Source organism: Ptychodera flava, unplaced genomic scaffold, assembly GCF_041260155.1.
Source record: "Ptychodera flava strain L36383 unplaced genomic scaffold, AS_Pfla_20210202 Scaffold_39__1_contigs__length_1403739_pilon, whole genome shotgun sequence".
Lineage (NCBI taxonomy): Eukaryota > Metazoa > Hemichordata > Enteropneusta > Ptychoderidae > Ptychodera > Ptychodera flava.
This window is the reverse complement of record NW_027248361.1, coordinates 167,885-193,941: the sequence shown is the minus strand read 5'-3', so window position 1 is coordinate 193,941 and position 26,057 is coordinate 167,885. Positions and strand designations below refer to the sequence as shown.

Sequence of the window (26,057 nt, the reverse complement as noted above, 5' to 3'; positions counted from 1 at the left end):
CATGATGATTTTAATTTCTTCATCTCACCTCAATGGTTTCATAAATAATATAATAAACATTTAATACTATATCTTTGCAGACACAACAAGTCCCGTTGTTATGTGTCCTAATGATTTGGTTGTTGAGATCGACTACGGCAATACGTCAGCTGTGGTTGAATTCAGCGGAGAGTCCGTTACAGATAATTCAGGCGAAATCCTAGCAGTTACCTGTGACCCACCGTCGAATTCCACATTCTGGAGTGGGAAAAATAAAGTGACTTGTTCTGCGACTGACGCAGCTGGAAATGTGGGAACTTGTAATTTCAATGTCACGGTGCAAGGTATGTATAATCTTGTTCAAGTATTTGCGTCGTCTTATCTTATTCTGATGGTGTTATCATATGAATTGTAAAAATTATAATTACACTAATAGTAGGCATAAGAACGATATCTATCCGGTAAATAATTATTATATATTATATGTAATTGAGAACCCTTGCTTGTTATCATGATTTGCATTGCAGACACAATGGAGCCAGTTGTGACCTGTCCAGCTAACATGACAGTTGAGTACGACTATGGGAAGACATCGGCCGTGGTTGTATTTGGTGGCGAGTCGGTTACAGACAACTCTGGTGAAACCCTTTCGGTGACCTGTAACCCACCTTCCAATTCCACATTCTTGGATGGCAAAAATGTAGTGACCTGTACCGCTACAGATGGATCTAGCAATGTTGGAACCTGTAACTTCACAGTTACCGTGGAAGGTATGCTTTTATATTTTCATACAAAGTCCATGCGTTTTAAAAGCTTAGGTTTGACTTACCTGCTGATCATTTCAATATGTACTATTTATGCAATGTTCCACTGAAAACTGTTGAAAGTACTCGAGTTAATCTTGCAAATATTATTGAAGTACTTGAAAGCAGAATTGTACAGTGACATTCCAGCAGTACATGAATGTTCCAGAAGCATCATTGGGTATGTCTAAAATCTCATCAAACCTAGCATCGCTGGATACATTGTTCTCAGAAATACGGTGAATGAATGAGCGTAAGACGATTGGTCTCCCGAACGTTTATTACAGCTATTGGGTGTTTTACTGATAAGAAGAAATAATTTTTTTTTGGTCAGTGTACCTGATAAACATTCTTAAAGATGTTTAAGAACCCGAAGGAATGTTCATTTGGCCACACTACGATAAACTGTATCAGTCATGACGGGTCTTTGTGTATATTTGTGAACTGGAACAAGGTCTTGAGGTTTATCTCAATAGTTCTTTTACCAGTTCCATGATGCAGTGCGTGCTAGGGTAAACGAAGGGTACGTTACTCATAGAACACTAGTATATTGTAGGTTATACAATCTGACCTACACTTTCGTCGCCGATGGATGAAAAATGAACGAGAATTTTTTTTACATTGCAAATTCGTGTCATTCTTGTATAACAAACCGTTGTACTACACAAAATCAGTATGCTATTGTTGTTTTGAGTGTGTACACGATATTTGGTACAGGCAAAGCGATGCATTATGGGATAACCGAGAAAAGGTCTATTCAAGAAGACTTGAATTCTTTACCCTAACATTAGTCATTGCGCGTTGTCATCGTTAAGAAGTTGTCTATATTGATGCGTCGCTCCATGAATTCATTTTTCAGATACAACAGAACCAGTTTTGACTTGCCCCTCGAACATTACCATCAACTACGACTCTGGTAACACAACTACCATTGTCTTCAGTGGCGAGTTTGCCACAGACAACGCTGGGCATAAGCTGAATGTTACGTGCGATCCACCCTCGAATTCTACGTTTAATTTCGGGGAAACTACCGTGACTTGTTCTGCAACTGACGTGGCAGGGAACGTGGGGACATGCAATTTCATTGTCAATGTCACAGGTAATCTTGAATTTATCATCATAATGCCAAACATTTATACAAGTTATGATAAAGCAATGTGCATAATTGTGTGATTTGAGAAATATGTTCAAACTATTTCACTGTCTCAAAATTACGAGACAGAAATTTCGTGTACATAGTGTTTACGAAATTAATTTTAGTACCATCATTTTAGGAATTTACTGAGAAATATGATATCTCAATGGTGGAATAGAAATTCCGCATTCAAATTGAAACTTTATAAGTATCCTTATCATTATTTGAAGAATCTTGTGTATGCTCGAGGTTTATGATGTCTGTACTCCATTTGCTATTTCTTTTAATTAGAACGATAAAGTTTGTCTCATATTTGGTGTATCTCCGCAAGATTATGGGGGTATGAACGATGTCGAAATGCATCGGTATACCAATCTTCAGTGTCGTAATATCTTGTAAATAGGGATAAGTAACGCAGTTAATAAAGAAGATGAGATGCCATCAGTTTAATATCGGCGTAGATGTGTCGATGGACGATATTAGCGTCACACACACGGACAATTATTGCGTCATATTTTTCATATAGTGTTTTACATTTACAACCAGTCACAGACTCTCCTCGACCATTTATCTTGGCAGACATTATCGGTCCAATGGTGACTTGCCCTGCGAATATTACAGTGGAAAACGATGAGGGTAACCTAACAGCCGTTGTTACATTTAGTGGCGAGTCGGCCACAGACAATTCTGGACAGGAACTTTCGGTGACATGTGATCCGCCATCCAATTCTGTGTTTGATTTTGGAGGCAATATGGTGATCTGTTCTTCTACTGATCTGGCTGGAAATGTAGGAACATGCAGTTTTGCAGTGACTGTACAAGGTAGGCTGATGAATTCACTTGTCGTTTCATGAACACTTGCATCATTTCGATATATGTTACATTTTTTATTGGAGAGAGCAAGAACCTACTTCTATGAAACTATTTGTGAAAAAGATAACGCAGGAGACAATAGACCCTAGTAAGCTGTTGAAGAACACCGTCCAGTCGACTTCTTATCAGTGGACTCGCATAGTCAAGCAAAATTATAGGGATTTTCTGAATTAAATAATGATACAAGCTCGCTAACAAGATTCCTGCCCTTGTCACTGTGACATGATTGTTTTTCTTTCAAAACTATGCACCCCTGGAATCAATATTTTGTTTGCAACAAACGGAAAACGCCTGCAACGTTATGAAATCACAGCAGGCATATTTACTCTTATCTCACTTTTTAGTAAATTTTTATATTACTTTATCCTTACTCCATCGATTTTCCACCTAATTACCTGTACCCTGCTGTGGCAGAGTATCGTTTGACATGCAATTATATGAACATTGTTATTTGATAAAGCTTTATGTAACCAATGGTCAATGAGAGTAGTTGAGCCAATCTTTCTGATAGAAACATTAATCTACAACTTCTGATGCACTCATGCACTACATAATACCAGGGTATGGTAAACAACTTATCGCACATGCTTACTAAAATTGTTACCTACAATGAAACGAAAAGTCAGCAGTATTATAATAAGGCCTCACATTATTTCATACAGTATACATTCTCATTTGTGATGTAATAGAAATCAATGCATGGCCTTACTAAACAGGTATTATGCGTAAGCCAGATTTGATCTTAGAAAAGTTTGTATTAATATTAAAAGACAAAATACAGAATCCAAAATATTAATTTTCCGTCCTGAAATATATTCGCTGCTTACAATGTAAAACTCAATTTCATCTTTGAACATTCTCATGATTTTGATTGTACTTCTATTGGTTTTGTTACCAGACACGACGGATCCACGTGTAAGATGTCCTCCTCGTACGTTTTCTGACTATGACTATGGCAATACAACCGCCGTGGTGACGTACACAGCAACTGGCACTGACAATTCAGGATATGTAAATGTGACATGCGACATTCCATCTGGCTCAGTATTTGGTAGAGGTAACACTCGTGTCACCTGCACAGCAACAGACTTCGCTGGTAATCAAGATACGTGCCGGTTTAGAGTTACAGTTCGAGGTAAGTTACTTAGAGATGGTAGTTACAATTTTGTTCTTTTCGAATCACCGTTAGGGGTAAGATGGCGTGAGTGAGAAATCAACGCTCCCTTAACTGGTAGTAAAGTTCAGTATTATACATAGCTAATGGTAATTCTGATTAACCCTTTGAGCGCAAACGTCAATTTTTGTTACCTTTGTAAAATGAAACTTAAACAACTTCTTTCACATTTTCTCAGAAAGTATGATAAAAACTGAAGTCAATATGATATTATGTCAATTCAGTCCAATCTATTCAATCTATTAGAAAAATTACAGAAAAATATAGAAAAATTTACAAAATGTTGCCCTAAAATTTTGGAGGGAAAAATTAGGCACTCAAAGGGTTATGCCTAAAACGACTAATTTTGGATTTTTCAGATAGAACAAATCCAGTCGTGACTTGCCCACCATCTCAGACTGTGGAGCTGGAAAGTGGAAACACAACCATCGTTTCGTTCGATGGAGAATCAGCTACGGACAACTCTGGACAGGAAATCATTGTCAACTGTGAACCAGCTGCAAACTCGTCCTTCCCTCTCGGTGAAACAGTCGTCACTTGTTACGGTATCGATGATTCTAACAACGTAGGCACATGTGATTTTGTGGTGACTGTAGAAGGTATGTTAAACAAAGATTCTTCCAATCCTTCTATTAAATGCTTAATTGGAGTTAACAAAGACTTTGCGTTTCTTGTTATGATTGTGGGTGTATTTCAATTCACCAAATCAAAAAGTAGTGGCATGAGAGACTTCTATCTATCTTTAATATGTTCAGAACGTCTTTGAACAACAAAAATGATTTCCTATAGTTCTGCTTGAAAAATAATCGCAATCATACCAATCCATAATCCAATGACAGTAGGTCAGCTATCGAAAGACAATAGTTGTAAACATAGACACAAAACAGCACAGAGCAGACAGTAAATAGACGGTACACAAACAAAGTCATATTCATGAAAGAAAGATATATGGACCTCTGACCAGAAGACCGAGAAGTGATGTCTTGTGTTTCCAAAATAGTAAGCGCATCCTGCCCCACATGTGGCACCCGCCATATATCAATGTATAAGTCAGATAGGTAGTGGTCACTAACTAAGGCCCAATGTCACCGATGCCATCAGGGATCATTTGTCGAAGAGAGATATTATATTTATCTACTGGCTTGCGATACCTGCCAAAAAAACGTTTGAATGTAGAGACAAGTCTTGCTCTGGTGTAACCTTGATTTAACAGTTTGTAAGAGATGGCCAAATGGTCAAGAGATGACGTTATGTTCAAACCCGCTGTATAATACAAAAAGAGGTTACTGGCAAGCTTAACTATTTCCCGAGCCCTCGAACAAGAAGAATACAATTGTGGTTGTTATTTATTTGCAGACACAATTGACCCCGTGCTGACATGTCCAGCTAATCTTACCGTTGAGTATGACTATGGCAATACAACTGCAGTGGTTACCTTCAATACATCTGCCAGCGACAATTCAGGATACTCTCTTGATGTGACGTGTAATCCGCCATCCGGGTCGACGTTTGAAAGTGGCACAACTGAGGTTACTTGTAATAGTACCGATGCCTCGGACAATGAGGGAAGATGTTCATTCAACGTCACTGTGCAGGGTAAGAGCACCTTAGACAGTTCTACTTTTTTTGCGAATTTTACGTATGCTATACTGCGCATGCGTACGTTTGTTCAATATGACATTTTCAATGTTTGAAAGAAAGGGAAGCAGATTTCGGCGCGACATTCATTCTATGAGACCTAGCAAGGTAGAATAAACTGCTTCGGACAATCTACTTTTTCTGATGTTATATTTTCCTTCCGTTGAAATTTTACATATTTTTTTACATGTCACACATACGTCTAGTCAACATAATACATTAATGTTTGAAAGATGAAGAGCCGTTCGCGAGGCATCAAAATGTTAGAGCAGTTATATGTCGAAGCTTTTGTATTCTTACAAATGAATAAGCTTTTACAATTTGTGGTCAGTTCACTCATTTAAGTTTCCTAGGTTTCAATGTCGATATGTCAATTTTCATAATTGGTACTTTTCAGATACGATGGGCCCTGTGGTCATTTGTCCAGAAAACGTCACAGTTGACTATGACTACGGCAACACGTCTGCAGTCGTTGTGTTCGACGGAGAATCGGCCATTGACAATGGGCGGCATGTCCTTAATGTAACTTGCGACCCGCCGTCAAATTCTACATTTGGCGAGGGAGACACGGTTGTGACATGCTTGGCAACCGACTTCTTTGGAAACGTTGGGTTTTGCACTTTCACTGTGTCAATTTCAGGTAACTTATTAAAAGACTACCTTACCTGTCACCCGATTTAATTCTTGCTATAACGGAATCAGATGGTTATATGAATACTGCCATGCAGAACTAACAAACAAACAAACACAATGTTTCTTCAAAGCATCATCAACTACCTTACGATCAGTTGCGACAATCAAAAAAGCATACCCGTGGGATTAATTTACGATGTACCTACAACACACTGGGGTGGATTAAGAGGCGACAGGTAGTAAATGCAAATAATTCTAAAAATCAAACGGTAAAATGCCAAACGAATGTATAGAAACTATCAATATGTATATTGAAAGGAAGCAACGAATATCTATAATTCATAAATTTAATGTACGTTCAGCATAATGGAATTTTAATCATATCTTTATCTATCAACAATTTTCTTTAACCAAGTAATTACAAACATTTCTATACAGACACAACCAATCCAGTTGTAACATGTCCTGCCGATATGACAGTGGAGTATGACTATGGTAACACGACAGCTGTGGTTGAATTCAGCGGCGAGTCAGTGACCGACAACTCTGGTGAAACCCTGTCTGCAACATGTGATCCATCGTCCAATTCTACATTCGGGGATGGAGAAACCGTGGTGACGTGTTCTGCTACCGACGGCGCTGGCAATGTTGGAAGCTGTAATTTCACCATTACCGTGGAAGGTAGGTGGAAAATTTCATGTCTGCAGCTGTTCACTAGCTCCACAGTTCGACGGAAAAACACTTTTGACTGTCTGAGACTTTGACTGTCGGTAACTGGGTATCTGAGTTCGTTGAGAAGGCGCGCTAGAATGTTTTTGAACTCATTTTAGTAATCTCTGAGAAGTACATATCTCAATACTTATCTGCGCAGTTCAGTCCCATACAGTCTGTAAACATTTGTTGTTGATCTTCATATATTCTATACAATTCACAAATGATAAATAGATATATTTCACTCCTTTAAAGTAACAAATAATATTAAAGGTAAAGTCATACCTTCATGTGCCTTAAAGCTTCGGAAATTATTTTACAGAAATAAATGTCCTAGGCCTACAGTACTTAATGTACGTAACAAAAGTACATTGTCATTGAGTTGCTGTCTTTTAAGATATACTGTCACCTCTTCCAATTTTGCCACAGTTACCATGGATAGAGAAAATCTAACGACTCATATATTTTAAGCGGGTGGCCGCTTTCAAAAACAGCGCCCTCACAGGGCATTTTGAATACCAAGGAACGCACCATTGGCCATGTATGGGCATATTTAGAATACAGGTGACTGTATACCTTTGATCCGGTGATGAGAGACCCCTTCAAATCCAGTGTTGAATTTGATAAATCTCGGTGCTAACCGTAAAGTCTGTCTACAGAAAAATTATCAGTCGCTTGCGTAAATTGGTTTATCGTGAAAAATTCAAATAAATAATTGAGTAAAATAATACATATAAAGGTTGACATCTGCGACAATACTTCGTAAATAGTCATGAGCAAAGGTTAAAATAACGCCTTTCTATGCAGACACAACACCACCGATGGTTACATGCCCTGCAGTTTTGGCGGTAGAGTACGACTACGGCAATACGTCTGCTGTTGTGGAATTCAGTGGCGAATCAGCCACCGATAACTCAGGTGAAACCCCTTCGGTGACCTGTGACCCACCATCGAATTCTACATTCTTGGATGGAATTAACGTAGTTACCTGTTCTGCAACTGATTCATCTGGAAACACCGATGCCTGCAATTTCACAATAACGGTTCAAGGTACGTAGGCAGGTTATAGATTGGTATAGCATGGCAAATTATCTTATTGTAATACATTCTCTTTATAAAAGCCATGCTGTTTTGACATTTCGTGACAATGAACAGGTTGATCAAGTGTATTAGATAATGATCCATCTGACCCTTCCGTCTTCTCATTATTATTTCACAGACACAATCGCTGCTGTTTTAACATGTCCACCCGACATGCAAGTCGAATATGATTATGGAAATACAACAAGTGTTGTTTCATTCTCGGGAGCTTCGGCCATGGATAATTCTGGTCAAACATTGCCGGTGACCTGTGACCCGCCATCTAATTCTACCTTCGGGGATGGAGAGAATGTAGTGACTTGTTCTGCTACAGATGGATCTGGCAATGTTGGAAGATGTAACTTTACCATTACTGTCCAAGGTACTGTCAATACGTCACAAGTAATTATGTTTTATGTCAGACGCACCATGGTTGTTCTTTAATTGCCGCATTTCACTTACACTAGCCGGATGACAAGAACAGAGATTGTCTACCACATGCCGTCTCATGAACAGTGTCCAGTCACGTGGTTACTTTTTGCAGGCCGACGGTAGTTTTTAACAGATGCGTTTCACAGCGCTCGTTTCATAACAAATTGGCGCTATCGCACTCATAACCAGATAATTAGGTATTCAGGTATTCGTTATTAAGTTATTGGGGAAAGGTAGTGATAAAGTAGTATTATCTTCCGAAAGGATAAAAAGATTAAAGGAACTGTTCTGGCATATTTTCATAGAAGTTAAATAAGCTTCATGCAATGGACTATTCAACATATACTTTACCATCAACCTAAGACTCAAGATGGTCAGGAATTAATAAAATTATTATCATGATGAGACACCGCTGTATCCCAACTTCATAAGTATTGAAGTTCTTTAAATGCAAGTACCTATATTCCAATACTTGCCAATGATGTATAAATTGACATTTGGAATCAGAGTAATAGTTGTTGTTGCTATTGTCTTTGTTGTGTACAGACACTCAGAGTCCTGTTGTTAGTTGTCCCATTGATATAACAGTAGAGATTGACTATGGAAATACGTCGGCTGTTGTTGAATTCAGTGGCGAGACAGTTATTGATAATTCTGGTGCAACTCTCGCTGCAACCTGTGACCCACCTACAAATTCCACATTCTGGATTGGGGAAAATGAAGTGACTTGTTCTGCGACTGATGCAGCTGGAAATGTTGGAACTTGTAACTTCACTGTCACCGTGCAAGGTATGTTTAATATCAATTTCTTTCAGAAGGTTTAGAAGCCTCAGATATTTAGAACATCAGTGGTGTTTTGTGCCCACTACAATGCATTTTGTCATAAAAATGGAAAACCATGACAGCTATGTATTCTTGAAATATTTCGAACCAGCAATTAAGAGCCTTGGCTTGTTGTCCTGATTGGCATTGCAGACACAATGGATCCTGTTGTGACCTGTCCAGCTAACATGACAGTTGAGTACGACTATGGGAAGATATCGGCTGTTGTGGTATTTGGCGGCGAGTTGGTAACAGACAACTCAGGTGAAACTCTCTCAGTGACGTGTGACCCACCGTCGAATTCTACATTCTTCGATGGAGTGAATGTGGTGACTTGTTCTTCTACCGATTCCGAAGGCAACACAGGTTCTTGTAATTTCACAATTACTGTGGAAGGTGCGTATTTCTTATTTTCATACAAATTTCGGCTTGAAAAGTGTGTTTTAACCTTTGTCGGGTCTATTAATCGATTGCTTCAGTAAATGTATACATTGTTTCAATGACATGTAAACGCAAGGAAGTGGTAATCGAGCCTGTCCTGCAATAGCTATGAGTAAATTGAAGTGTAACAGATATTTGTTTTGATACATAGCTAGACTTTTCCTCGCAATGTTTTGCAGAACAGATTAAAAAAAGTACAATTTGTTGACAAACGCTATGTTAAAAGAAATTTACTTAGGTGAATAGTTGTCGTTATTTGATCCGATGCAAAGAATATGTCATGACTGATGCTTTACTCCGTGGATTATATTTTCAGACACGACAAGACCCGTTCTAAGTTGTCCCTCGAACATCACCATTACCAATAACTATGTAAATGCAAGCACCGTCGTTGTCTTCAGTGGCGAGTTTGCCACAGACAACGCTGGACATGAAGTGGATGTGACGTGCGATCCGCCCTCAAATTCCACCTTTACAACCGGGGAAACTACCGTGACGTGTTCTGCAACTGACGTGGCAGGGAACGTAGGGACATGTACTTTCATTGTTAATGTCACAGGTATGCTAGAACGAATCATTATGTTGCCTCACAGTTGCATAATTCATGATGAGGGAGTGTGCATAATGTTGGAATTTTTCACTTTTATTTCCACAGACAATGAGATAGTTTGGTAGTTTCAGTTTGTCTCTGTAAGAAGATGCATACACATTTCAATCGACTCAGCAAGTGATTGTTATACCAATCTTTCTACTAAAATGGTAGTTTAAATATCATCAAATAATACAATCAATAGTGCTATCACACGATGACATGTAAGAAGTGATACTAACAGATTGGTAGCCTTGGTAGCGCATCCATGTGTGAGTAGCCAAATAATAGCTTCGCTCAAGGGGGATTAGATTTACATCATGTTATCACCCTACAGCTTTTAAAATAATTGATGATTCAGAATAAGTCTTCCATTGGTGTGGATAATTTTCCATTTATATTTGCAGACATTATCGGTCCCATGGTGACTTGCCCTGCGAATATTACAGTGGAAAACGATGAGGGTAATCTAACAGCCGTCGTTACATTTAGTGGCGAGTCGGCCACAGACAATTTTGGACAGGAACTTTCGGTGACATGTGATCCACCATCAAATTCTGTATTTGATTTTGGAGGCAATATGGTGACCTGTTTTTCTATTGATCTGGCTGGAAATGTAGGAACATGCAGTTTTGCAGTGACTGTACAAGGTAGGCTGAGGACTCCACTTCTTGTTTCATGAACACTGACATCATTTCTTATATTTTACATTTTTGTTTTGGAGAGAGCAAGAACCTACTTCTATGAAACTATTTGTGAAAAAGATAACGCAGTAGACAATAGACCCTAGTAAGCTGTTGAAGAACACCGCAGTCAATTTCTTATCAGTGGACTCGCATAATCGAGCAAAATTATAGGGATTTTCTTAATTGCATAATGACATAAGCTCGGTAACAAGATTCTTGCCCTTGTCACTGTGAAATAAGAAGTTCTTCTCTCAAAATTATGCACCCCTGAAATCAATATGTTGTTTGAAGCAAAGGGAAAACGCCTGCATATGTTATGAAATCACAGCAGGCATATTTAGTTTTATCTCACTTTTTTAGTAAATCTTTAAGTTACTTTATGCTTGCTCAATCGATTTTCCATATAATTACCAGTACCCTGCTGTGGCAGAGTATCGTTTGACATGCAATTATATGAATATTGTTATTTGATAAAGCTTTATGTAACCAATGGTCAATGTGAGTAGTTGAGCCAATCTTTCTGATAGAAAGCATCTGCTTGGAAGCAGTGGCCGACTGGTTTTGTGTGAGGCCTATCAGCTAGGTGATGTTGCAGTGAGTGTGTGGGGGTTCGAATCCCTTTTTGGTTATAGTAAAATTTAGATTTCTGATAGAAACATTAATCTACAATTTCTGACGCACTAATGCACTGCGTAATACCAGGCTATAGTCAACAACTTTTCACTCATTATATATGTACTAAAATTGTTATCTTCAATGAAACGAAAAGTCAGCCGTATTTGAATAAGACGTCACATTGTCATACAGTATACATTCTCATTTGTGATGTAATAGAAATCAATGCATGGCCTTACTAAACAGGTATTATGCGTAAGCCAGATTTGATCTTAGAAAAGTTTGTATTAATATCAAAAGAAAAAATGCAGAATCCAAAATATTAATTTTCAATCCTGAAATATATTCGCTGCTTACAATGTGAAACTCAATTTCACCTCATTCTCATGATTTTGATTGTACTAATATTGGTTTTGTTACCAGACACGACGGATCCACGTGTAAGATGTCCTCCTCGTACGTATTCTGACTATGACTACGGCAATACAACCGCCGTGGTGACGTACACAGCAACTGGCACTGACAATTCAGGATATGTAAATGTGACATGCGACATTCCATCTGGTTCAGTATTTGGTAAAGGCAACACTCGTGTCACCTGCACAGCAACAGACTTCGCTGGTAATCAAGATACCTGCCGGTTTAGAGTTACAGTTCGAGGTAAGTTACTAAGAGGTGGTAATTACAATTTTGTTCTTTTCGAATCACCGTTAGGGGTAAGATGGCGTGACTGAGAAATCAACGCTACCTTAACTGATAGTAAAGTGCAGTATTATATATAGCAAATGGTAATCCTGTTAAGCTTACACGACTAATTTTGGATTTTTCAGATAGAACAAAGCCAGTCGTGACTTGTCCTCCATCTCAGACTGTGGAGTTGGAAAGCGGAAACACAACCATCGTTTCGTTCGATGGAGAATCAGCTACGGACAACTCTGGACAGGAAATAATTGTCAACTGTGAACCAGCTGCAAACTCGTCCTTCCCTCTCGGGGAGACAGTCGTCACTTGTTACGGTATTGATGAATTTAACAACGTAGGCACATGTGATTTTGTGGTGACTGTAGAAGGTATGTTATCAGATGATTCGCCGAATCCTTTCCATTTAATGATAAATTGGTGTGAACAATGATTGTGCGTTTGTTGGTGTGATCATCGTTGTTCTCATATCTCGACATCAAAAAAGTAGGCTGGAAGAAGGTTGTCTATTGATATCTTTACGATGTCCTTGAACAAATGCTTTTTTATTGCATATCGATGTACATGTGTGATAATGGCTCTGCTTGAAATCGTGTTAAAAACGCTGTAATATACAAACAAGTATTACTTTTACCTAGTCCTTAAACAACACTTATACTCTTGTCGTTGTTATTTATTTGCAGACACAACTGACCCCGTGCTGACATGCCCTGCTAATCTGACCGTTGAGTATGACTATGGTAATACAACTGCAGTGGTTACCTTCAATACATCTGCCAGCGACAATTCAGGACACTCTCTTGATGTGACGTGTAATCCGCCTTCAGGATCGACGTTTGAAAGTGGCACAACTGAGGTTACTTGTAATAGTACCGATGCCTCGGACAATGATGGAAGTTGTTCTTTCAACGTCACTGTGCAGGGTAGGAGCACCTGAGACAGTTCTACTTTTTTCGCGAATTTACGTATTCTTTAATGCTCATGCGTACGTTTGTTCAGTATGACATTTTCAATGTTTGAAAGAAAGGGAAGCAGATTTTGGCGCGACATTCATTCTACGAGACCTAGCAAGGTGGAATCAACTGCCTCGGACAATCTACTTTTTCTTATGTTACATTTTCCTTCCGTTGGAATTTTAGATACATTTTACAGCTCACACATACGTCTAGTCAACATAATATATTAATGTTTGAAAGGTGAAGAGCCATTCACGTGGCATTAAAATGTTAGAGCCGTTATATGTCGAAGCTTTTGTATCCTTACAAATGAATAAGCCTTTACAATTTGAGGTCACTTCACTCACTGAAGTTTCCTAGGTTTCAATGTTGGTATGTCAATTTTCATAATTGGTACTTTTCAGATACAACGGGCCCTTTGGTCATTTGTCCAGAAAACGTAACAGTTGACTATGACTACGGCAATACGTCTGCAGTCGTTGTGTTCGACGGAGAATCGGCCATTGACAATGGGCGGCATGTCCTTAATGTAACTTGCGACCCGCCATCAAATTCTACATTTGGCGAGGGAGACACGGTTGTGACTTGCTCGGCAACCGACTTCTTTGGAAACGTTGGGTTTTGCACTTTCACCGTGTCAATTTCAGGTAACTTATTAAAAAACTACCTTGCCTGTCACCCGATTTAATTCTTATTATAACGGACTCAGATGGTTATATGAATACTTCTACGCAGAACTAACAAACGCAATGCTTCTTCAAAAGCATCATCAACTACCCTCAGTTGCGACAATCAAAAAGGCATACCTGTGGGATTAATTTACGATGTACCTACAACACACTTGCGTGAATTAAAGGGACATTATTTGTTTCTTTTGATTTTTTTTTCATTTCTTCGATGACTGAAATCCCCGGTCAAATCAATAGGAGACCTAAATTGTGACTATGGACGGCTTCAAGGATATGTAAAACCACCTTCTTGCTCTTTACGGCAAGGTTCAATGTTTGTAAAGGCGTCCACGCGATTTGGACCAACCGCCATGATTGAACTCCAGCACATGACCAATATTACTACACATACGTCAACTATCAAAGTACAGCTAGAACGCTGAGCGGCCGTCACCTACACAGTAACTTCACCACAATGCATATCGAGGAGCTCACGTCGCATAAACAAATGCACGTCTCACAAACTACTGTCAAATAGTGAAATAAACAGGGCATTTGCTTGTAAGTTTGATTTTAGTTCGATGATAGGGACTGTGAAACAGAAATAAGACCATAAACGCAATTGGGTCAATGCAGGTAAAACTAAAACGATGTCAGATTGCTGTGGTGATAGTGAAACAGGTACAGAGTAATGCATTTTCTGTGCATTTGATCGTTAGCAAATCTTCGGCAACTTTTAAGATTTTTAGGGCATTTTCTTGCCATAACGTTGGTTTGTTTTACAATCACGACATGATCACTTGTTGAACTTGGAAACATCGCACTCGGACAGAACAGTGCACGGTGTAGCATCTGTGACATCGTGACACCGCGCCGAGCGGGTACTGTACTGTCGATTGATACTGCTCGCGATTGGAGTCACCTCTCGACACACAAGATCTGTTCGAATATTGTTATTCTCAATGCATCGTGTAATTATTTGTATCAGTTGAATCGCATTTCAAAACAAAAGTGAGTACATCGCAATGACAGCGCCTAGACCCTATACGTCGTTTACGGCCTCCGTCCCACTCCCAAAAGTGGGTTTTGCGTAGCTGAGCACATCGTGTACCTAGCCCTGCGTACAGATCTGTGTTCCTGGCGTTATACGGCCTGCACGCCGTATAACGCCGGGAACACAAAGACCTGTACGCAGGGCTAATCGTGTACCCAGGCGAGGCGGGTGTGCTTGAAAACGAAACTCAGTACGAGTTTGGGATTAAAAATGGGTTGTTTTTTGTGGAGAAACTGCACGCCGCAACCGAGGTGCTGCCAGCGATTTTGCACAGCCGTGCTACGCAGAGTTAGCTTTCACCCAACAATGTACATGGTGTACTGGGTACGTGTCAGTCGCCAAAGCAGCTTCAATGACAGACAGTAGAGGCCCCTCTGCTTCAATTTCGCGATCACCTCGACAATAACGTGACTGTCTACTGAAGTTTATCCCTTCATTTTCCTCTGTTTTGACATTTTTTTGCCCACAGGCTTTGGGCAAGTCTACATATGGAGGTACAAACGAGACGAAAACATTCAGCAATTATAGGCCTTGTCGTCGGCTTCTTGCAGCTTAGAGGCATTTGAAATGCCCATCACAAAAATGTGCTCTGTAGCAGCAAAGAATGGTGTATCTAAGAGCAGGATTGGCCGTCAAGATCTCCATGAAAAACTGACCGTCAAAATGTAACTGAGCAAACGGAATCGGTAATAGGGAACCCGAAACTGCTACACTGCGCTCTCGACTTTCACTTCGTGTGGTTTATTTTTTTACACGCGGATGCCTACAGCAGCCTAGATAGCAGTTAGCAGTGTGGTCTGATCGCAGGTCAATGGTAGCCCACCATTAACCCCTGATCCAAGGTTTTTCTATACAGTGTACGCCAACGGGATGGAAGTTGTCTATGGTCGACCGTTCTCTAGACATCTTTCAATAAGTCGAACAACATTATCAACTTCTCGTTTGCAACAATATAAGGTCAAAAGATACAAATAATGTCCCTTTAAGAGGCGAAAAGTAGTAAATGCAAATAATTCTAAAAGTCAAAAGGAAAAAAATACCAAACGAATATGCAGAAACTAACAATATGTATATTGTAAGGAAGCAACGAATATCTATTATTCATAAATTTGATGTACGTTCAGCATAATGGAATTTTGATCATATCTACATTCTATAAACAATTTTCTTCAACCAAATAAATTACTTATATTCCTACACAGACACAACCAATCCGGTTGTAACATGTCCAGCCGACATGGCAATCGAGTATGACTACGGAAATACGACAGCTGTTGTTGTATTTGGAGGCGAGTCAGTGACCGACAACTCTGGTGAAACCCTGTCGGCAACATGTGATCCACCTTCCAATTCTACATTTGGGGATGGAGAAACCGTGGTGACTTGTTCTGCTACCGATGGGGCTGGCAATGTTGGAAGCTGTAATTTCACAATTACCGTGGAAGGTAGGTGGACAATTTTATGTCTGCGGCTGTCCATTCGCTCTATATACGTACAGATCGACGGAAAAACTCTTTTGACTGACTGAAACTTGGTTTTTCGATAATTGGGTTTTTGAGTTCGTCGAGACGGCGCTGTAAAATGTTATTGAACTGATTTTAGTAATCTCTGAGAAGTACATATCTCAATACTTATGTGCACAGTTCAGTCCCATGCAGCGTGTAAACATTTGTCGTTGATCTTCTTATATTCTATACAATTTACAAATGATCAATAGATATATTTCACTCCTTTAAAGCAACAAATAACTTTAAAGGTAAAGTCAAACCTTCATGTGCTTCGTCTTTGAGTTACTCTCTTTAAAGGTATACTGTCACCTCTTCCAATTGTGACACAGTTACCATGGAAAGAGAATATCTAACCAATCACATATATTAAGCGGGTGGCCGCCTTTTAAAAACAGCGCCCTCACATGGCATTGTGAATACCAAGGAACGCCCCTTTGGCCATATATGGGCATATTTAGATTACAGGTGAATGTATACTTTTAATCCGATGATGAGAGACCCTTTCAAATCCAATGATCGAGTTTGACAAATCTCTGTGCTAACCGTCAAGCCTGTCAACAGAAAAATTATCAGTCGCTCGAGTAAATTGGTTTATCGTGAAAATTTCATATTCATAATTGAATAAAATAATACATATAAAGGTTTACATCCCAGATATTCCAGATAACACTTCGAAAATAGTCATGAGCAATCTTTAAAATAACGCCTTTCTATGCAGACACAACACCACCGATGGTAACATGCCCTGCAGTTTTTGCGGTAGAGTACGACTACGGGAATACGTCTGCCGTTGTGGAATTCAGTGGCGAATCGGCCACCGATAACTCAGGTGAAACCCCTTTGGTGACCTGTGACCCACCATCGAATTCTACATTCTTGGATGGAATCAACGTAGTGACCTGTTCTGCAACTGATTCATCTGGAAACACCGGTGCCTGCAATTTCACAATAACGGTTCAAGGTACGTAGGCAGGTTATAGATTGGTATAGCATGGCAAATTATCTTTCTGTAATACATTCTCTTTATAAAAGCTATGCTGCTTTGACATTACGTGACAATGAACAGGTAGATCAAGAGTATTAGATAATAATCCATCTGACCCTTCCGTCTTCTCATTATTATATCACAGACACAATCGCTGCTGTTTTAACATGTCCACCCGACATGCAAGTCGAATATGATTATGGAAATACGACAAGTGTCGTTTCATTCTCTGGTGCTTCGGCCATGGATAATTCTGGTCAAACCTTGCCGGTGACCTGTGACCCACCATCTAATTCTACATTCGGGGATGGAGAGAATGTAGTGACTTGTTCTGCTACAGATGGATCTGGCAATGTTGGAAGGTGTAACTTTACCATTACTGTCCAAGGTATTGTCAATACTTCACAAGTAATCAAGTTTTATGTCAGATGGACCATATTCGTTCTTTAATTGCCGCATTTTACTTAAACTAGCCGGATGACAAGAGGAGAGATTGTCTACCACATAACGTCTCGTGAACAGTGTCCAGTCACGTGGTTACTTTTGGCAGGTCGACGGTAGTTTTTAACAGATGCGTAAAAGAGCGCTCGTTTAGTAACAAATTGGAGCTATTCCTGTCATGACCAGATAATTAGGTATTCGTTATTGAGTTATAGAAGAAAGGGAGTGATGAAGTAGTGTTATCATCCGAAAGGATAAAAATAGTAAAGGAACTGCACTGGTATATTTCATAGAGGTTCAATGCGATTCATGCAATTAACGATGCAACATATATTTCATCATCAACCTAAGACTCAAGATGGTCAGGAATTAATAAAATTATTATCATGATGAGACGTCGTTATATCCCAACATCATAAGTATTTAAGTTCTTTAAATGCAACTACCTATATTCCAATACTTGCCAATGATGTATTAATTGAGATTTGGAAATCACAGTTATTGTTGTTGTTTCTTTTGTACAGACACTCAGAGTCCTGTTGTTAGTTGTCCCGTTGATATAATAGTAGAGATTGACTATGGCAATACGTCAGCTGTTGTTGAATTCAGTGGCGAGTCAGTTACTGATAATTCTGGTGCAACTCTCGCTGCAACCTGTGACCCACCGTCGAATTCCACATTCTGGATTGGGGAAAATGAAGTGACTTGTTCTGCAACTGACGCAGCTGGAAATGTTGGCACTTGTAATTTCAATGTCACCGTGCAAGGTATGTTAGGTGCTTTATCGAAGTTTTAAAAGTTTGCAAAACGTCAGATATTAAGTACATCAGTGGTGCTATCGTGCCCTCTATAATGAGTTTTGTGATGAAGCTGCTAAAATGTGACACCTATATATAAGATTCTTGAAATATATTGAACCAGCAATTAAGAACTCTGCCTTTTTATTGTAATTGATATTGCAGACACAATGGATCCAGTTGTGACCTGTCCAGCTAACATGACAGTTGAGTACGACTATGGGAACACATCGGCTGTTGTGGTATTCAGTGGAGAGTCTGTTACAGACAACTCTGGTGAAACTCTGTCAGTGACCTGTGACCCGCCGTCGAATTCTACATTCTTCGATGGGGAGAATGTGGTGACTTGTTCTGCTACCGATTCAGAAGGCAACACTGGTTCATGTAATTTCATAATCACCGTAGAAGGTGCGCATTTTTTATTCTCATACGGTATTTGGCTCGTAAAAGTATGTTGAAATCTATGTTGGGTCTATTAATCGACTGTTTCATATATATATATATATATATATATATATATATATATATATATATATATATATATATATATATATATATCAATCGACTGTTTTATATATATATATATATATATATATATATATATATATATATACGGTAAAATGATAACAAGTAGAACACAGGACTTAGGACTATTTAATATATGTATATATATTTATATTTATATATACATATATATATATATATATATATATATATATATATATATATATATATATATGAATGAAATATATGGCCTTACTGATAACACCTTTAAGCCGTGCTACATTAACCACATGAAATCGTTCCGTAACGAGAGATACACAAACAATACCCAGTTGGCAAGATTTGTGTGGAACGTAAGGGACTAGTCTTTGACATTTCATGGTCAAACATTGATAAAGCAACGAGCTACTCTAACATAAGCAAGCGATGTAATCTTTGTATATCAGAAAGCTACACATTATCAATGCTGACAAATCTACACTATTAAACAAACGCTCTGAGCTGGTTTCAAAATGTCGCCACCAAAACAACTATTATTTATCGAATTTTAACACCACCTACAAATAGAATGGTTCGTCCCAATCATATATGTAAGAGTGTCAAGCCAGTAATCCTTTCACTTCTGTCTGAGGATTGGAGGATGCATGAAACTTAAGTAATAGATTTCATTACCTTGTACTTCAAGTAATGTTTATATATATATATATATATATATATATATATATATATATATATATATATATATATATATATATATATATATATGCAACAGTCGATTGATAGACCTAACATAGATTTAACATAGATATATATTGATTCAATAATACGCAAACTCGAGCAAGAGGTACTGGATCTTTTCCTGCAATAGCTATTAGTTTACTCAAGTGTAAGTTTTAAAGTTTGTTCAATACAAAGTTTGACTTTCGGTCTTTACGTGTTCCGAAACACATAAAAAACCAGTTTGTTGACAAAAGCCATATTAAAAAATGTTTTAGGTGCAAATAATATGTCACCACTGATGCTTTACTCCGTGGATTATATTTTCAGACACAACGGAACCTGTTCTAAGTTGTCCCTCGAACATCATCATTACCAATAACTATGTAAACGCAAGTACCGTCGTTGTCTTCAGTGGCGAGTTTGCCACAGACAACGCTGGACATGAACTGAATGTGACGTGCGATCCACCCTCGAATTCTACCTTTACAATCGGGGAAACTACCGTGACGTGTTCTGCAACTGACGTGGCAGGGAACGTAGGGACATGTACTTTCATTGTTAATGTCACAGGTATGCTAGAACAATTAAGTATGTTGCTATACAATTGTACAATTCATGATGAGGCAGTGTGCATAATATTGTAATTGAGAAATATGGTTTGTTTTTTGAAGCATTGGCCTTTATTTTCACTATTTTTTTTACACATACAATGACACAGTTTGCTGGTTTTGGTTCGCCTTTGTAAGAAGATGCGTACACATTTTAAGCGATTGTACAGCCATTGTTCAACCTTTTTTTCAAATAAAACGACTGAAGTTAAAGATCGCATTAAAAAACAACGCGATTATCAATTCTATCACACGATAACATTTTATGAACAAATGATACTTACAGTTTGATAATAAATATGTTGATGTATCCATGTGTAAGTTGAAAGATAATATCGGCGATCTCATGGACTATTATTGCATCATATTGTCACCTTATGCTTTTACTAATCTTCCACAATTTACGTTGGCAGACATTATCGGTCCCGTGGTGACTTGCCCTGCGAATATTACAGTGGAAAACGACGAGGGTAACCTAACAGCCGTCGTTACATTTAGTGGCGAGTCGGCCACAGACAATTCCGGACAGGAACTTTCGGTGACATGTTATCCACCATCAAAGTCTGTGTTTGATTTTGGAGGCAATGTGGTGACCTGTTATTCTACTGATCTGGCTGGAAATGTAGGAACATGCAGTTTTGTAGTGACTGTACAAGGTAGACTGATGAACCCACTTTTCGTATCATGAACACTAACATCATTATGTTATATGTTTTGCTTTAGAGAGAGAGAGAGCAAGAACCTATTTCTATGAAAATATTTGTTAAAGATGACAGAGGAGACAGTAGACCCGTATAAGCGGTTGTACAATGCCATCCAGTTAGTGTTTGGTTTTTTTGAATGCCATGAACAAGATAAATTATAACCGTGTGTTTTGATTATGCAAGCTGGCTAGCAAGGAGTGCGGTCCATATGTCGCTGTAAAATACTTTGCTATTCTTTTCAAACTTAAGCAATCCGCATCACAATGTATAGTTTCTAGAAATGGAAAAACGTCTGCAAAATTATGGAACCACAACGTATTTACTGTTTTCACACTTTATATGTTTTCTTTGATATTACTTTTTGTATATTCAATTGATTCATAGGTACCTGTACCTTGCGCTGGCAATAGTAACTGAGTCAACACTTTTATAATAACAACATGCCAGATTGATTTTGTACACTATCTTATCTTCTTTGCAAATATAATTTCCAATACAAAAGAAATTTAATGATTAAACATGTATTGTGTGAACGCTGTGCATTTATCATGCAAAACATTATAGTAGGAACAAGAGAATATAAAAAAACAACAAAACCAAATACAACCCAAAAATTAATTCCCAATATTCTCTATGAAATACTCATTTTCACTTTGAATTTTTTTGTGATATTGATTGTGCTACTGTTGGTTTTTGTTACTAGACACTACGGATCCACGTGTAAGATGTCCTCCTCGTACGTTTTCTGACTATGACTACGGCAATACAACCGCCGTGGTGACATACACAGCAACTGGAACTGACAATTCAGGATATGTAAATGTGACATGCGACATTCCATCTGGTTCAGTATTTGGTAAAGGTAACACCCGTGTCACCTGCACAGCAACAGACTTCGCTGGTAATCAAGATACCTGCCGCTTTAGAGTCACAGTTCGAGGTAAGGTTCTACCAGGTGGCAATTACAATTCCTGCAATTTTCTAATCACTTTTGGGGTATTAGCGTCAATGTGAAATCACCGCTTCTTCAAGTGAAAGTCAAGTGTAGTCTCATACATAGTGCATGAGAATTCTTAGCAATCCTAACACAACTAATTTTTGGTTTTTCAGATAGAACCAGTCCAGTCCTGAGTTGTCCTCCATCTCAGACTGTTGAGATAGTGATTGGAAATTCAACAGTCGTTTCGTTCGATGGGGAATCAGCTACGGACAACTCTGGACAGGAAGTGTCTGTCTACTGTGAACCACGTGCGAACTCATCCTTCCCTATCGGCGAGACAGTCGTCACTTGTTACGGAGTTGATGCTGCAAATAATGTTGGCACGTGTGACTTTGCGGTGACTGTAGACGGTATGTTATCAGAAGATTCGCCAAATCCTTTCCATTGAATGATAAAATGGTGTTGGCACGGGGTGTGTGTTAATGTATCTATATTGTGATGGTTCTGTTTTGGCGTCAAAAGATTGAAATTTAGTGGAATACGGGAAGAATGTCAAGAATATCTTTACAGTGTCTTTGAACGACACAAATACTTTTCTTATCTCATTTATATTGGTAAAGGTTCTTTTTTGGGTCATATTATAAAAACGCTGTAAAATACAAGAAAATGAATTGTTGGAAAGCTTTGATCAAAATACTTTCATAACCTTGTAACCCTTTGTAATTTGCATCAATGTAAGATTACACTATTTCAAAATTGATGATACCTTTTCTTGTTACACATTGTTATTAATGCTCCATGGAGCTGTAATGTTCAACAGCTGTTGGGTGTGATATCTGGCTCATATTTATGGTAACCTATGTTATTTCCACTTGTGTTGCATTGGAATTATCATTCTCTTCTATCTACAGATGTTAGTAGTCCAGATGTTACCTGTCCTTCTAATATTACCGTGGAGAATGACTTTGGAAGAACAACGGCCGTTGTTGTATTTGACGGGGAGTTTGCTACGGACAATTCTGGGATGTCGATCAATGTGACCTGTGACCCTCCATCGAATTCAACGTTCCGTATTGGCGTAAACATTGTCACGTGCACGGCCATCGATGTTTCAGGAAACGTTGGAACGTGCAGATTTTTAGTCACTGTGGAAGGTAATTTTCTCAAAATATTTCGTTGTAGATTCGTTGACATCTAAATTCTTCTAAATAAGCGTTTTGTGACGGCACCGTGCGAGATGATCACCATAGTTTACGACTTGAAAAATGACGTAATCATTAAAGGTATACTGTCACCTGTTCCAAGTTTGCCACAGTCACCAAGGAAAGGAGAATCTAACCAATCACATATTTTAAGCGGGTGGCCGCTTTATTAAAAGAGCGCCCTCACATGTGCATTTTGAATACGAAGGAACGCCCCTTTGATCATATATGTGCATATTTAGATTACTGGTGACTGTATACCTTTAATGGGGATCAATCCAGATCACCCGTAAAATATATCTAGATAACATTACTGAAAGACAACTTTGAACCAAGCAGCAATGATAGTTACTATTTTGGCATATGAAAAGTAATGTTGACTACTCTCCTCGACGGTAATATTATTACTGTACTGTATTATTATCATTCTTGATCAGAGTCTTCACAGATCCTTGGTATAAAAATATAATGTTCTCAGCACGGAAAATAACCCTTTTTAGCTTTTTCATTTGTTTATACCTAGCTTTATTATTGCTGTCTGTGAGATTTGACAGCAACCTGTACCTGTGCAAACTCTGTATTTTAGTTAGTGTTTGAAAGCCGCTTTTGTTGCTATGATTTATAAGGGAAAACTCATAAACCAATCATCTTTTTTCAGACAATATCAGGCCTGTTGTTACATGTCCATCAAATCTTACTGTGGAGTATGACTATGGCAACACCACAGCAGTTGTTGTGTTCAGCGGCGAGTCGGCCATCGATAACTCTGGACATCAACTCAACGTGACCTGTGACCCACCATCGAATTCTACGTTCGGCAAAGGCGACACTGTGGTCACATGCTCTGCTACAGATAGGGATGGAAACGTCGGTGTCTGTGAATTCATAGTAACTGTCCAAGGTAAATTGACAGGTTTATGAAAATATTGATACATTTAATAGCATGGTTTGTATCATGTTTTGTCTGTTTAATAAAAAGTTTTAGTCTTGAAAACTACGAAGTATGGGACTAAGATACGGCAACCGAGGACTCTCTCAGAGCACGATATATAACTTGTGGAAGCAAAATACTAAATAAAATCAGGACAAAAGCCCAAAGTTGCAAAATAATTTTAAACGAAAATTAAGATGACAAAGTGAGATTAGAATAATCATTACAATGTTTACAAAGTGTAAACGAGAAAAAAGCATTAAAATAAACTATACATCAAGCGGTACATTACAGGTCTATCAACAAAACCTTACAAAATGTCAAAATTGTTATTAATATACTACATGTTATTTTATGAGCCTTATTGGTTGCCGCACTCTAAATATTAAATACTGTAATCATAGCACAAGCAGAATTTGATACAAGTACACAGTGTTTACAAAATATGTACCTACATGAAAAATAAGTTTCGCACAGGTAATACGGTACAGTTGCCTTATCATTCATTCGAAAAGTGATAAAAAGTTTCATTACTGTAGAATTTTCTTGCATGACAGATATTCTGACAACTTATTTTCCCCAATACTTCGCTGGATCGCTGCTTGTATGGAATCATTTTTAACAACGACGAGTATATGGAGTTTTCAACGTTTTATTTTTATGAAAATCGAAATGTGTATAGTCAACAGGCATCATTTGTGACTATATTAACTAAAATCCCCTTTATCTTTCAGATACTACCAGTCCTATGGTGATGTGTCCTTCGAACGTATTCACTGAGTATGACTATGGAAACACAACAGCCGTTGTGGTGTTTGGTGGCGAGTCAGCTACAGATAATGCTGGGCACGAACTTTCAGTGACCTGTGACCCACCATCGAATTCGACGTTTATGAGCGGGAACACGACTGTGACTTGTTCTGCAACGGATATGGCAGGAAATGTTGGAAACTGTACCTTTACAGTAACTGTGCAAGGTATGCCTTGGCAGTCAAACATAATTGTTATCAGTGCGAAATTGTGTAAGAAAAGTTGAAATGACCCCTCCGTTATCGAAGAAATTGATGGAAATGAAAATTTTACATGAAGGACATTGTGCTGTCAAAGAAATGGGGTAGTGGGATAACAAAGACTTTGTAGCAAATCTATGCAAATGATTATCCGGCATGATGCCGAATATTGACATCCGTTTAAACAGAAACTTGTTATCGTGGTATCACATTCGTTGACTAAAATATATACACTGTTTGTATTTCAGATACCATGGGCCCTCTAGTGAGTTGTCCATCGAATATTACTGTTCAGAATGAATATGGCAATGTCACTGCCGTTGTTGCTTTTGACGGCGAGTCAGCCACGGACAATTCCGGACAGGACGTCACTGTGACCTGTGACCCGCCCTCGAATTCAACGTTTGTGATTGGAGACAATGTGGTCACTTGTTCTGCGACAGATGCATCCGGGAATGTGGGAACTTGCAGTTTTACGGTGACTGTAGAAGGTGAGTGAGGGAATCTGCCATATGTGTATGCAGCGTTGGTTGACCTTACGTATCATACGCAATGGAATCTTAAAATTTGTTGGATTTGTCTCTGTTCTGTGGCGTATATCGGCTCGTCACAGCCTAAAAACAACACATAGTTTCTCAACAAGGCGATTACTTTTAGCACCACCTGGAGGCGTTGTCACTCCGAAACTTCTCGCATAATCGCGATTCTGCGAGATTTTT

General features: G+C 38.6%; 1 protein-coding gene across 1 annotated transcript in view; it reads left to right on the top strand.

Moving 5' to 3' along the window:
- The window catches only part of LOC139127886 (uncharacterized), a 139,442-nt gene that overhangs the window by 90,206 nt on the left and 23,179 nt on the right, over window positions 1-26,057 (top strand). The window contains exons 82-113 of the mRNA XM_070693742.1: window positions 81-323; window positions 507-749; window positions 1,642-1,881; window positions 2,497-2,739; window positions 3,689-3,925; window positions 4,324-4,563; window positions 5,321-5,560; window positions 6,000-6,242; window positions 6,674-6,916; window positions 7,754-7,996; window positions 8,166-8,408; window positions 9,005-9,247; window positions 9,434-9,676; window positions 10,038-10,280; window positions 10,718-10,960; window positions 12,035-12,271; window positions 12,442-12,681; window positions 12,994-13,233; window positions 13,671-13,913; window positions 16,191-16,433; window positions 17,215-17,457; window positions 17,627-17,869; window positions 18,447-18,689; window positions 18,885-19,127; window positions 20,271-20,513; window positions 20,965-21,207; window positions 21,959-22,195; window positions 22,366-22,605; window positions 23,107-23,349; window positions 24,056-24,298; window positions 25,063-25,305; window positions 25,587-25,829. Of these exons, the coding sequence (XP_070549843.1) occupies window positions 81-323; window positions 507-749; window positions 1,642-1,881; window positions 2,497-2,739; window positions 3,689-3,925; window positions 4,324-4,563; window positions 5,321-5,560; window positions 6,000-6,242; window positions 6,674-6,916; window positions 7,754-7,996; window positions 8,166-8,408; window positions 9,005-9,247; window positions 9,434-9,676; window positions 10,038-10,280; window positions 10,718-10,960; window positions 12,035-12,271; window positions 12,442-12,681; window positions 12,994-13,233; window positions 13,671-13,913; window positions 16,191-16,433; window positions 17,215-17,457; window positions 17,627-17,869; window positions 18,447-18,689; window positions 18,885-19,127; window positions 20,271-20,513; window positions 20,965-21,207; window positions 21,959-22,195; window positions 22,366-22,605; window positions 23,107-23,349; window positions 24,056-24,298; window positions 25,063-25,305; window positions 25,587-25,829 (7,740 nt within the window). The remainder of the gene's footprint in view (window positions 1-80; window positions 324-506; window positions 750-1,641; window positions 1,882-2,496; window positions 2,740-3,688; window positions 3,926-4,323; window positions 4,564-5,320; window positions 5,561-5,999; window positions 6,243-6,673; window positions 6,917-7,753; window positions 7,997-8,165; window positions 8,409-9,004; window positions 9,248-9,433; window positions 9,677-10,037; window positions 10,281-10,717; window positions 10,961-12,034; window positions 12,272-12,441; window positions 12,682-12,993; window positions 13,234-13,670; window positions 13,914-16,190; window positions 16,434-17,214; window positions 17,458-17,626; window positions 17,870-18,446; window positions 18,690-18,884; window positions 19,128-20,270; window positions 20,514-20,964; window positions 21,208-21,958; window positions 22,196-22,365; window positions 22,606-23,106; window positions 23,350-24,055; window positions 24,299-25,062; window positions 25,306-25,586; window positions 25,830-26,057) is intronic.